At 39.3% G+C, this 14,441-nt stretch overlaps 1 protein-coding gene and 1 non-coding gene across 8 annotated transcripts in view; both read right to left on the reverse strand.

The window, feature by feature from the left end:
* The window catches only part of Fam172a (family with sequence similarity 172 member A), a 487,335-nt gene that overhangs the window by 107,373 nt on the left and 365,521 nt on the right, over window positions 1-14,441 (reverse strand). Inside the window, exon 12 of one of the 7 annotated variants that reach the window (XM_058574616.1) lies at window positions 13,950-14,161. The exons of the other annotated variants lie outside the window; for them this stretch is intronic. Coding sequence (XP_058430599.1) covers window positions 14,145-14,161 — 17 coding nt within the window. The 3' untranslated portion in view covers window positions 13,950-14,144. Of the gene's footprint in view, window positions 1-13,949; window positions 14,162-14,441 lie in introns of those variants that run through there. 7 annotated transcript variants of the gene reach the window in all.
* Window positions 11,450-11,523, reverse strand: Trnae-cuc (transfer RNA glutamic acid (anticodon CUC)). The gene has a single exon. It is a non-coding gene; the product is annotated as a tRNA-Glu (tRNA).

The following is a 14,441-nucleotide window of genomic DNA, read 5'->3' on the forward strand; positions in this document are numbered from 1 at the left end:
TTTTTCCATCTTCTAAGATCTTCTTCTATTTCTCTCTTTAGGGTTCTGTAGTTTTCATTGTATAAGTCTTTCACCTCTTTTGTTAGGTTGATTCCCAAGTATTTTATTTTTTTTGAAGATATTGTGAATGGAGTGGTTGTCCTCATTTCCATTTCAGAAGATTTGTCGCTGACATACAGGAATGCCTTTGATTTATGCGTGTTGATTTTATATCCTGCCACTTTGCTGAATTCATTTATTAGCTCTAATAGTTTCTTTGTAGAGCCTTTTGGGTCTGCTAGGTATAGAATCATATCATCTGCAAATAGTGATAATTTAAGTTCTTCTTTTCCTATTTTTATGCCTTTAATTTCTTTCGTCTGTCTAATTGCTCTGGCCAGTGTTTCGAGAACTATGTTGAAGAGAAGTGGAGAGAGAGGGCATCCCTGTCTTGTTCCAGATTTTAGAGGGAATGCCTTCAGTTTTTCTCCATTCAGAATGATGCTAGCCTGAGGCTTAGCATAGATTGCTTTTACAATATTGAGGTATGTTCCTGTTATCCCTAGTTTTTCTTTTTTTTTTTTAAATTTATTTATTTTTAGTTCTCGGCGGACACAACATCTTTGTTGGTATGTGGTGCTGAGTATCGAACCCGGGCGGCACGCATGCCAGGCGAGCGCGCTACCGCTTGAGCCACATCCCCAGCCCTATCCCTAGTTTTTCTAGAGTTTTGAACATAAAGGGATGCTGTACTTTGTCGAATGCTTTTTCCGCATCTATTGAGATGATCATATGGTTCTTATTTTTAAGTCTATTGATGTGGTGAATACCATTTATTGATTTCCGAATATTGAACCAGCCTTGCATCACAGGGATGAATCCTACTTGATCATGGTGCACAATTTTTTGGATATGTTTTTGTATCCGATTCGCCAGAATTTTATTGAGGATTTTTGCATCTAGGTTCATTAGAGATATTCATCTGTAGTTTTCTTTCTTTGAAGTGTCTTTGTCTGGTTTAGGTATCAGGGTGATGTTGGCCTCATAGAATGAATTTGGAAGTTCTACCTCTTTTTCTATTTCCTGAAGTAGCTTGAAAAGTATTGGTATTAGTTCTTCTTTAAAGGTTTTGTAAAATTCTGCTGTATACCCATCCGGTCCTGGGCTTTTCTTAGTTGGTAGTTTTTTTATGGTTTCTTCTATTTCCTCAATTGATATTGGTCTGTTTAGGTTGTCTATATCCTCCTGACTCAATCTGGGCAGATCATATGACTTAAGAAATTTATCTATGCCTTCACTATCTTCTAATTTATTGGAGTATAAGGATTCAAAATAGTTTTTGATTATCTTCTGTATTTCTGAAGTGTCTGTTGTGATATTGCCTTTTTCATCCTGTATGCTAGTAATTTGAGTTCTCTCTCTTCTTCTCTTTGCTAGCATGGCTAAGGGTCTGTCGATTTTGTTTATTTTTTCAAAGAACCAACTTTTAGTTTTGTCAATTTTTTCAATTGTTTCTTTTGTTTTGATTTCATTAATTTCAGCTCTGATTTTAATTATTTCTTGCCTTCTACTTCTTTTGCTGTTGTTTTGCTCTTCTTTTTCTAGGATTTTGAGATGAAGTATGAGATCATTTATTTGTTGGTTTTTTCTTTTTTTAAGGAATGAACTCCAAGCAATGAATTTTCCTCTTAGAACTGCTTTCAATGTGTCCCATAGATTACGATATGTTGTGTCTGTGTTTTCATTTATCTCTAAGAATTTTTTAATTTCCTCCTTGATGTCTTCTATAACCCATTGATCATTCAGTAACCTATTGTTCATTCTCCAAGTGATGTATGCTTTTTCCTTCCTTCTTTTATCGTTGATTTTCAGTTTCATTCCATTATGATCAGATAAGATGCATGGTATTATCTCTACTCCTTTATATTGTCTAAGAGTTGCCCTGTGACATAATATATGATCTATTTTTGAGAAGGATCCATGTGCTGCTGAGAAAAAAGTGTAACTGCTTGATGTTGGGTGGTATACTCTATATATGTCAATTAAGTCTAGGTTATTAATTGTGTTATTGAGTTCTATAGTTTCCTTATTCAACTTTTGTTTGGAAGATCTGTCCAGTGGTGAGAGAGGTGTGTTGAAGTCTCCCATGATTATTGTATGGTGGTCTATTAGACTCTTGAACTTGAGAAGAGTTTGTTTGACGAACATAGCTGCACCATTGTTTGGGGCATAAATATTTATGATTGTTATGTCTTGTTGGTGTATGGTTCCCTTAAGCAGTATGTAGTGTCCCTCTTTATCCCTTTTGATTAACTTTGGCTTGAAATCTATTTTATTTGATATGAGTATGGACACTCCTGCTTGTTTCTGAAGTCCATATGAGTGATATGATTTTTCCCAACCTTTCACCTTCAGTCTATGTATGTCTTTTCCTATCAAATGCGTCTCCTGTAGGCAGCATATTGTTGGGTCTTGTTTTGTGATCCATTCTACTAGCCTGTGTCTCTTAATTGGTGAGTTTAAGCCATTAACATTTAGGGTTATTATTGAGATATGGGTTGTTCTTCCAGCCATATTTGTTTATTTCTGTTACTAAACATGGTTTGTTTTCCTCTTTGATTATTTCCCCCCCCCTTTACTGTCCTACCTCCCACTGTTGGTTTTCATTGTTATTTTCCATTTCCTCTTCCTGTAATGTTTTGCCAAGGATGTTTTGAAGAGATGGTTTTCTAGCTGCGAATTCTTTAAACTTTTGTTTGTCGTGGAAGGTTTTAATTTCATCTTCCATCCTGAAGCTTAATTTTGCTGGATACACAATTCTTGGTTGGAACCCATTTTCTTTCAGTGTTTGAAATATGTTATTCCAGGATCTTCTAGCTTTCAGAGTCTGTGTTGAAAGATCAGCTGTTATCCTGATTGGTTTACCCCTAAATGTAATCTGCTTCCTTTCTCTTGTAGCTTTTAAAATTCTCTCCTTATTCTGTATGTTGGGCATCTTCATTATAATGTGTCTAGGTGTGGATCTCTTATGATTTTGCACATTCGGTGTCCTGTAGGCTTCTAGGATTTGGGATTCTGTCTCATTCTTCAAGTCTGGGAAGTTTTCTCGTATTATTTCATTGAATAGATTGCTCATTCCTTTGGTTTGGAGCTCTGTACCTTCCTGTATCCCAATGACTCTTAAGTTTGGTCTCTTAATGTTATCCCATATTTCTTGGATGTTCTGCTCATGGTTTCTTAACAGTCTTGCTGAGCTGTCTATGTTCTTTTCCAGTTGAAATACTTTGTCTTCATTGTCTGATGTTCTATCTTCTAAGTGTTCTACTCTGCTGGTAGCATTCTCCATTGAGTTTTTAAGTTGGTTTATTGCTTCCTGCATTTCTAGGATTTCTGTTTGTTTGTTTTTTATAACCTCTATGTCCCTGTATAGTTGATCCTTTGCTTCCTGGATTTGTTTGCGTAATTCATTGTCGAAGTGATCTTTCATTGCCTGATTTTGCTGTCTAATGTCTTCCTTGATACTCCAGATCATCTGAAGCATGTATATCCTGAATTCTTTATCTGACATTCCATCTGCTGCAGCTGTTACCTCTTCTAAAGTTGCGTTGACCTGCATTGCTTGTGGTCCTTTCTTTCCTTGTCTTTTCATACTGCTTGCGTATCTTTCCTGCAGGCGCGGGCGGTGGCTCTGCTCTCTCCTTATTCCAATTGGGGTGTCGTGGCTACCACGCCGGCAGGTCACTGGGCCTGTTCTGGGCGCTGGCGGCGGCTCTGTTCTGCCCCTACTCCAATTGGGGTGACGAGTGTACCACGCCGGCAGGCCACCGGGCCTAATCCACCCGTCAGTTGCAGGTTTGCCTACCCTGCAGGTGCGGGCGGCGGCTTTACTCTGCCCCTACTCCAAATGGGGTGACGTGTCTGTCGTACCGGCAGGCCACTGGGCCTGTCCCGCTGGCCGGTCGCAGATCTGCCCACCTTTCGGGCACGGGTGGCGGCTCTGCTCTGCCCCTACTCCAATTGGGGTGTTGTGACTACCCCGCCTGCAGGTCGCTGGGCCTGTTCCTGGCACGGGCGGCGACTCTGCTCTGCCCCTACTCCAATTAGGGTGGTGTGTGTACCACGCCAGCAGGCTCCTGGGCCTGATCCGCCGGTCTGTCGCAGGTCTGCCTACCTTGGAGGCGCGGGCGGCGGATCTGCCCTGCCCCTCCTACCACGCCTGCGGACCCCTGGTCCTGATCTGCAGGTTGGTCACAGGTCTGCTCACCCTGCGGGCACGGGTGGCGGTTCCGCTCCGCCCCCACTCCAATTGGGGTCACGTGGCCACCACACCGGCAGGGCCTGATCTGGGCGTGGGAGAAGGATCTGCTCTGCCCCTACTCCAGTTGGGGTGACGTGTGTACCACACTGGCAGGCCACTGGGCCTGATCCGCCAGTCTGTGACAGGTCTGTTTACCTTGCAAGCGCGGGCGGCGGCTCTGCCCTGCCCCTCCTACCACGCCCATGTACCACTGGGTCGCGGGTCTGCCCACCTTGCGGGTGCGGGTGGCGGCTCCGCTCCGCCCCCTCTCCAATTGGGGTCACGCGGTCACCACGCTGGCGAGCCGCTGGCCCTGCTCCGGGCGCTGGCGGTGGCCCGGCTCCTCCCCTCTGGCTCGACGACAAATTGAGGAGACTCGGGTGTCTGTGCCTCACCCCCCCTACCAGGATACCAACTGTTTCTGTCGCCGCTGGTATTGATGAAGTTCTCTCCTCCGCCGCTTTCTGATGACATCAGATCTCTGCCATGTTGGTATCCTATGCGAATGGCAGCATTTCGTTCCCCTTGCTGGGCAACCAAAGCAACGGGTGAGTCCTGACCGGCCCTCCGCAGGACCTGGACCGAGAAGCAGTTTCCGTGGGCTCCTAGCCCTGGGCCAGGGCAGTTCCGGGAGCCGGAACTCGGCCGCTCCGTGCTCGGTGTAATCTCCGATAAGAGTAGGCTCCAAGAAGCAGTCCCTGCGGGCTCAGTGCCGGGAGCCGGAATTCGGCCGCTTAGTGCTTGGTGTATGCTCTGATAGGAGCAGGGTCCAAGCAGCAGCCTCCACAGGCTCCCCAGCCCTGGGCCATGGCGGTTCCGGGAGCCGGAACTCGGCCGCCCCGCGCTCGGTGTTCGCTCCGATAAGATCAGGTCCTAAGAAGTACCCAGGCACTGAACCCTTGCAATCTGTCTGCAAGCCGTAGGCGAATGGCAGCCTGAAATTACCTGTTCTATGGCTGAATGAGCTGCGGTCAGTCGAAAACAGGGATGGTGACGTCAGCTTTCCAACATGGTGGCTGCTGGCCTCCTCTGTGGTCTGACCGGTGTGGAGAACCGAGATGGACCGCTTCCTTCCCCTGTCTCGAACCCAGAATTCAGCCCTGAGTACGGTGCTTGCACGGCTGGCAGAAACTGCAGTGCTGTATCCCTGCGTCGCTATCTCCTCGTTTCCCAGCGCGCGCTGCAGACTCTAGCCGCGGGGCGATTTGCTGAATAAGCAGTGTTACCCTCCTTGCGACAAACCTCTCGCGTTTGAGTCCCTGTAGCCGATCCTCCTGCGATGGAAATCCTTCCTCCAGGTTCCGGAGCACCCCACTATTGCTGGAAATTCCTAACAAGATAGCCTTTAGCCGTCCTGACTTGTCATACTCCCACACAGTGAAGCAGCACACGGGGGCAATGCACTCCCCTCGCTGCCATCTTCCGAATGATTGTTTATTTTTATGTGGTGCTGAGGATCCAATCCAGTGCCTCGCATATGCTAGGCAAGTGCTCTGCCACTGAGCTACCCTAGCCCCAACCCACAAAATGCATTTTAATAGTGGCATTTTAAATGTTAATATGTGTTTAAAGGTAAGATGTTTCTGGATTATCCATGTAAATGCTATTGATAACTAAAAATGGTAAGAGGGTCAAAATAATTCATATTCAGTTTTATAATACTTTAAAATAATAAAGTATGGAGGACAGTCGGAGAGGAGTTTATTCTCCTGATTGTTTTTCTTGGCACAATTAAAAATTGTTTGCATTTGTTGAGAATAGTAGTTTGGTATTTGGATCAAATGGCATATAAAATGTACTGGGAAACAAGGTAATACTGGTCTATAATTATGGTTTTATTATGGATAATTCCCTAAATAAATGATATACTCATATACAAATGAGAGGTAAGTATAGCAATATCTCTGGGGCAAGGAGGATGGCATTGGACAACTAATGGTGTAGTAAATAATTTTCCAAAATGAATTTTCATATTGCTTAAAATTTAAAACATAAACTAAAGAGCTAGAAGGAAGAAAATTCATCTGGCATTATGATCCATATGAGCTATATTCTACCTCGAGTTATAAATAACTCCAAAAAAAATCTGAGAGTTCTCAGAATAATTACTTGTCTTTTCTAGATATTTTTATTAAATCCAACCTAACTAACTTTAAGGAACCTTAAGTTATCAGGTTATATACCTTCTGGCTATTCTCTGTTGGTGGTAAGGGTCTGAAAAGGCAATTGTCCTGGGGAATGCACTAAACCTGAGCCTTCAGTAGACCTCTCAAAATTATTTGCCTAACATGTTTCATTATATAAACTTTAGGGATTCTCAGAAGTAATAAATATTCATAAGAAATAGTTCTATCATGAATGGATAAAGAAAATGTGATACATATATGCAAGGATGTATTATTCAACCCAAAAGAACATGTTTCATTTTATATATACTTTGGGGATTCTCAGAAGTAATAAATATTCTTAAGAAATAGTTCTACCATGAATGGATAAAGAAAATGTGATATATATATATATATGAAATGGTGTATTATTCAACCATAAAGAAGAATGAAATCCTGTCATTAGCAGCAAAATGGACAGATCTGGAGGACATTACTTTAGGGGATATAAACCAGACACAGAAAGACAAGTACCACATGTTCTCACATATGTGGAAGGTAAAAGAAATTGAACTGAAGGTAGAATAGTGATTGCTAAAGATTGGAAAGGACATAGAGTGGAAAAACGGAGGCTGATGGGATCAGTGCAAGATCTATGTGTGTACAGAAATATCACACTAAATCCGATTAATATAAACAATATATGATAACAAAAAATAAATAATTTGTGTTAAAAGGTGTCACTTGTATTTAAAGACAAAGCATGACATCAAGACTTATGTGTTTACTGATGGCCTCTGATACTTATTTGGGGAAAATAAATCTTCAAATTCAACATGAATATTAAAGACTAATTTTAGAAGGTCTTGTAAGGATAAACATGTGATTTAAGGCACTGCAATATTTACAGATTGGGGCAATATTGGACTTATTTATAATAACCCTAGATCTGTAATAGTTTCCTCATTACACACTCACATACTCTCACACACACACTCACACAAATGTTCTATATGCTTTGACTAGTCTTTTCAATTGGTTCTCATAAAAATTTTTTCTTGAGTCATTCTCAGAATGACTATGTATAGAAATATATCAATCATTTTTTATTTCATGTTAGAATAAAACAGAGATGAATTAATTTCTACCTTAAGTCAACTGTTTGGTATGTGAATTTACTGATACCTAGTCTATCTCCATTACCACACTAGGCATTCTTTCATATTTTGAGCTATGGGACAGAAACAGCATGATTATGTTCCATTAGTGGTAGCAGAACTTCTAATTAGATATGCATTTTTTGCAAACAAAGGCAATTAGGCTTCTATGTAAGTCACTGTTTTTGGTGCCTGATTTTTTTTTTCAATTACCAAACCTTTGCCAGTGTCTTCTTTATTATATTATAATATACTTTCCAGATGAACAGGTTTTTTTTAATCAAAAGCCTGATGGAGAAAATTGACTCTTGAGAAGAACAGGGCAATGGATCTGCTAAATCATGAGCTTCTCTGGATTCACTGATTTGTTGTGCCAAGGGAAACCATCAGGAAGCTTCATGTCATACTGAATTATTTTAGTTCCTAAAAGAAAGGCCTTCAGAACCTTAGAACTTAGTATTATGACCTTGTCTATCTGATATAAGTCAATATAAGAACTGGTCACATGAAAATGATCTTGGTTTAAAATAACAACATCAATATTGTTCAATGTCTTTTTAAATTATATGTGTGTATACCTATGTATATTAATCTTTCAATTTAATGTCAAAATATTCTCCTAATGCATTTTGGAAGTTTCACATAATTATGTACTGGAAATTATATAACTTTTGGCTTGGCTGTCAAGAGTTTTAACACGAAATTTAACTCTCAGTGGCAATAACTAATCACAGCCTAGATTTCAGTCAAACATCTTCCATTTTTCCTCCCATTCCTGATGTCTGGTCTTCTCTCTTTCTTCTCATTCCCTCTACTTAACAACTCCTAGTTATCCTTTAAGACTTAGCTCAAGTGCTCTCTGCCTTTAAGAATGTTCCCATATATCCCTTGCTGAGGTTATCTGCCCCTTCCTGTGTGCTGGTCCTTTGTCCTTTCCTCCTAACAGTGGTCACTTGAATAAGTGATGCTTGATTTTCTCCTTTCCTCTATCTGGCTTATGTGCTTCCTATTTAAATACCTACTCCTTAACAGGTACTTTTTAGGTATTTGGTCACTAAGGAAGATATACAGAATACAATGTTACTATTTATGAGAATGTGAATAGGTAGAACCTGGAGAAAGAGCAGGAGTGGGTTTGGGGCCAGAGAAAGTAAGTCTGGAAAATGGCCAAAAACTGCTATTCTGGATATTTCCATTTTTCCTACCATGTTCTATAAAATTACCAATGGTCTATGTAACTTATATTTTGCATAACACATTTAAAATATAAATATAACATATATGCAAGTTTTTAAATGAATAACATAAGTGTGAAATCAAAGCATTACATATATAGTTCAAAATTTAACATTTATAAGAATATTATCAATATAAAACATGTATAGTTGGATTAACATAATAACATATGTATATTATGATTAGGACAGGTAGCGTTTTATATGATGAGTCTTAGAATGCATATGGGGGTAAACATGTTAAAGTTTTGTAAGATATTCTGTGAATGAATGGAGTCATTACTGTCCTCATTAAAACAATGACTGAAATCTATACTTGCCTTTTAGTAGAAAGTGGTATTCATTTATATGTGGTTTTATTTCAATTGATGTATCACTGGATCAACTGTGAGAAAATATTTAAATCTCACAAATTCAAGCACCTTCTGTTTCCTGAATGTTCACATGTTATATATGTGTGCACAGAGAATGCTCACCAAATAAATTGTTTACTGACTCAGTTTAAAAATAAAAATGATATAGTTTTTTATGGAGTGTGCCATTTCTGGAACCTCAAATAAAAAGGATAAAGATTCTTTCACTTCTCATTGAAAAGCATTACATTTTTGTTAGCATTTTACTTAAAATTTCTTGGCCCAGAAGATAAAAATTTATGGCCATAGATTAACTATTTTAATGATATGACATGGAAGCAGCAAAACATTCTTTTCTACCTGTGGTGTTAGTATGATTGCCTTCTCAGGAAAGTAAAGAAAACCACAATAAATCCCTGGATATGAAGTTTTTCCCCACCTCTTCTCTTTAGTTTAAATCTCAAAGGTAATACATATTTAGCAAGTAACCTGGTGCTCCATAAAAAATGTTTAAAATGTGGTGATCATTTAAAATATCTGCATGCATTTAATGGCTGATTATTATAGAAACCATGATTTAAAGTTAATATATTTAAAAAATTTACCTGGTGTCTACTTAGATTTAGCAATATTCTTTAAACTATTTATGAAAACAATCACTATCTAAATATTTGCTCTCTGCTTTTCATAACACAATCACTTTTAGCTCTGCTTTCCACAAAACAATCACAACAAATTAAAGGCAAATCACTTACTGTCCTGTTATATTAGCTTGATGAAATTAGTGGCTAACAATGCTTGGCAAAAAGTGACAGTGCTTTCTTAATAGATTCACATAAATTTTTTTTTCTGGAGAAATTAAGAAGCATATCTTTATCAAAATATCCAAACTTTTCTTTCTGAGATAATATCTCCAAATCTCACCTATGTGTTTAATTGTCCTGCTCCCAAAATAGAAAGTCGCTAATGCAATTCTTCAACTCACAGAGTTCTTGGTGGGGAGAGAAAATTTCTTACTTTTCTTAAAATTTTCCTGAGAAGATAAGATATATTGGTGGCAGAGAGGCAGGAAACAGACCTGGGACTATTTGTTTTTATAGCTAATGCTCTTTCCTTTCTATAATACTATTGCTTACTTAACTCCTTTTTAGGAAAAAATAAGATGCCCTGCCTTCCGACCCTCTTCCCCAACATATATTTTCTCTATATCATAAGTGGTAGGTGATATGAGTTGAATTGTATGTCCCCAAATTTTGGAAGTCCAAGAAGCTTCAGTACCTTACTTAGAATGTGACCTTATTTGGAGACAGGGTCTTTATAGAGGTAATCAAGTTAAAAGGAAGTCATTAGGGTAGGCCAGTCATTAAGAATATCAATATGGCTGGTATCCCTAGGGAAAGGGGAAACATGGACACAGATGTGACTAGAGGAAAGACAATGTAAAGAGACATAGAAGATGACTATAAACTAAGGAGAGAGGGCTGAAATAGATTCTTTCTTCACAGTCCTCACAAGGAGTAAACCCTGACTGCCGCAGTCTGGCTGGGCACAAAATAACCGAGCCACCACAAGAGCCTTGTAGATTCAAACAGCAACTCTTTATTCCCGAACTGTCATCGGCACTCTACACGCATGTTCTCGGAAAATCCACACACTCCACTGGGCTCTGCATACCAAATACTCTCTGAATCCCGCGAGAACTCAACGGGAACTCAACTCAAGGAGCGGGCGCCTGAGGTAGCAGGATACGCCCTATTCCCAGCAGGATCCACCTTAAACCTGGAACCGCCCTATTCCCAGCAGGATGACCCTAAACCCAGATCCACCCTAAACCCGGATCCACCCTGGTCCTTGAGCAGGGTCACCTTTCTCAAACATTCATGCAATGTCACTGCAAATGACCTGGGTCCAAGGCAAGCCCATTTCCACAATGGAGAGTCCTCCCTCTAAGCAACATTGGGTAGGCTGACAAGGAAATTGCCATGCGTCATTCCTACTTGGCTATGGCTCTCAGCACCTGACCACTACTGGATCTTGGACTTCTAGTCTCACAATAAGACAATAGATTTCTATTGTATAAGCTACCTAGTTAGAGGTACATTGTTCACTGGCCCTAGGAAACTGATATAGCAAACTTTAGAAAAGTTAGAGAGGGTGACCTATGCTAGTAAGTTTTCTGTTACTGTAACAGATACCTGAGACAATTGATTTTCAAAGAGAAAAGGTTAATTTTGGCTGACAGTTTTAGAGGTTTCAGTCAATTTTCAGGTGACCCCATTGCTTTTGGGCCTGTGGTGAGGCAGTATATCTTTGTTTGGTTGTCTTGTGGTGCTGGGGATTGAACCCAGGGCCTTGTGCATGAGAAGCAAGCACTCTACCAACTGAGCTACATCCGCAGCCCAACAAGGCAGTATATCTTGATGGGAAGAACAATGCAGATCAGAGCTGCTCACCTCATGGCAAGGATGTGAAAAGAAGAGGAAGGGGCTGGGGCATGCCCCCAGTAACCTGAAGACCTCCTACTAGGCCCCTCCTCCTAAAGGCTCCACCACCTCCTAATAGACCAACCTGGGTACCAAGACTTTAACACATGGGCCTTGAGGGGACTATTCAAGATCTAAATTATAGCAACATTCAGTGAAGAAATGGTACATACAATGGCAGGATTGAGCTTGTATTTGGGAGAGAAAACAAAGAAGCAGGAGATATGAAAGAAAAGGTTATGTGGGAACCATAGTATGGGAATCAGTGTTACCCTTCCCTGTCCATACCTATATTCTTTATCTTCTTAGTCTCCACATCCAAACTGTGGTACATTGTTTTGTTTTTATTCATGGGGACTTAGAAAATTATTATAAGCTGGAAACAGCCTCAGAGATCATTCCTTTCAATCATAAAATTCTAGGTTTTTTCAAAAAGTTTTCAAATCATTTCTTCAATCAAAACCTTCTCACTCATTCTGTTACACCGTTGTCATCTGACAGCTAAGGAAATAAACTTTACAATTATATTCCAATAACTGTAATTCCCAAAGTCATTTCCTAATATCAAGTGGTAAGTTTTCTGGCAACTGAGACTAATGGTCTACTTTTTTCAGTTATATGATTTCCTCACTTTTGGCTACCAATTGTTAAGCACCTTCTAAATGAAAGCTCCTACGGATGTAAAAGAATGGTTTATGAGCTATAAATAAAGCATAGACAAGGCATGGTGGTAGCATAATGAAGAAAAATTATTGAGTGCTTATTATGTAAAACAGAATTTGTAGGGCTTTCTTTTTGTACTATTGAATCTTATCCTTATATCAACTCTCACCCTGTAGATTGATAGATATATTTTACAGATGAGAAACCAAGGCTGAAAGAAGTAACTTATTCAAAGCAACAGAGATAGTAGATTATTAGCGCTGGGATTTGAGCCCTAAAATAAATGCTTCTCTTTCAAACTATGTCTTGCTATGAGACCATACTTTCCCTTCAGGACCCTCAGGTTTAGAATATTTGTTTCTAATCAATGTTATCAGAAGTAAAACTTATATAGCAGGAGGGATATGCATATAAGTCGAAATGAAAACCTCCAATACCTTACCTTATTCCTATCACAGAATATTTATTACAAGCATGTTTATTCAAAGTCTGGAGGCCTCACCTGACTTTAAGCTCCTAGAGGGTCAGGGTCAGCCTGTTTTTGGTCACCTCTACATCTTAGCAACAAGGACATTCCATGTTACATAGAATATTCAATTAAGTATTTGTTGAATGAATATATTAACGAATACTTTATTTTGGTCAAATTTTTCATTAAGCTGGTATTATGGGCTGAAGGGGTTTACCACAAAATTTCACACGTTGAAGTCTTAATCCCTAGGACCTCAGAATCTGACTATATTTGGAGACAGGATCTATAGGAAGTTAATTAAATTAAAATGAGGTCATTAGGGTTGGCCTTGATTCAATATGAATAGTGTCCTGATGAAAAAAAGAAATGTGGACACAGACTTTCAAGAGGAAGGTAATATGAAGACCTAGGCCGAGGATGGTCATCCACAAGTCCAGAAGAAGAGCCTGGATCCTTCCCTCAATGCCCTCAGCAGGAGCTAACCCTGCCCACACTTTGATCTCAGACTTCCAGTCTTCAGAACTGTATGAAAACATACTTATATTGTTAAAAATCATACAATCCCTGTGGACTTTGGCAGTCCTACAAAATTAACAGTGGTATACAAAATAAATTCTCTTTCAATTAAAAAGGTTTATGTTAAGATTTCTCAGTACTTTATAACATTCAAAATTTTAAAGCTGTTCCAAGAGCATTATCATCCATTCTAAAATAATAAAATCAACTTAATGCATCGTATATATTTCCCTGGCCACAGTCCTAGAAGAGGATCTACACCACACATCCTAGAAAATAAAAGAGGACTAATTGTTAATCAATTTTTTGATCTTTTGAAGAAGAAATGACATATAGGCAATATAGTTTCAGAGAGGAATACCAAATCTGAAATGTAGTAATTTCCTCAGAAGGTCCCAAATATTCCTTTTTCAACCAGTCTTTGGCAGGAAGTCAGTAGAAGAGTCAATAGCAATAAGTGAAACTAGTTTGTATTTTGTTATTTTTTTGGAAACTGTAGAAAGAAATCGTAAGAAGTCCAAGCTAAGGACAAAGTAGTTAATTCTGCTTTTGTAAGGTTCTTAGCTAAAAGTGAGGAGGCAGAGTGACCACCCAATAGACTTATGATGGCAAACCACGGAGTCTCTCCCAAAGCTTCCTGTCATGTTTCTCTTCACTGCTGTAGACACGTTAATGTTAAGGCTTTATTTTAAGGATTTTATTGGGTATTGAGGTTGGATTCACTTCATGACAGTTCATCTTTCAGCTGGCCGGGGATGTACTCTCAGGGACTGACCTTGCCTTCCAACTGAGAAATCCATAGATCTCTTTTATATTCATTTGGTTTCTCCAAAAATGACAAGCTAGGAAGACTCTACTGTGTTAAAATCTGGATTTTGATATGTTCAAATGCTTTTTAAAACTGGAAAATAAACAGAAACATGAAAATGATTTGGGTTTATATTACATTCTAAATATGGGTTAACTGTACAGAGGTATATAAACACATTAATTGTAATTGTAAATTACCATGTTGTGCAGGAAAACAGACATATGGCAGGTGTCTTCACTTACTAGCTACACTACAGCTCTTTAGCATTAATGGGCATCAGATTTTAAAAAATATTTTCATTTTTAGCAGTCTTTCTCTCTTATATTTCCCAGTACTCCTCCATTTAGAAATCTGCCTTCTTTTACAGAAA

Source organism: Marmota monax, unplaced genomic scaffold (assembly GCF_021218885.2).
Source record: "Marmota monax isolate L192 unplaced genomic scaffold, Marmota_monax_Labrador192_F-V1.1 WCK01_AAM20220418_F8-fsc00018, whole genome shotgun sequence".
Taxonomy (NCBI): Eukaryota; Metazoa; Chordata; class Mammalia; order Rodentia; family Sciuridae; genus Marmota; species Marmota monax.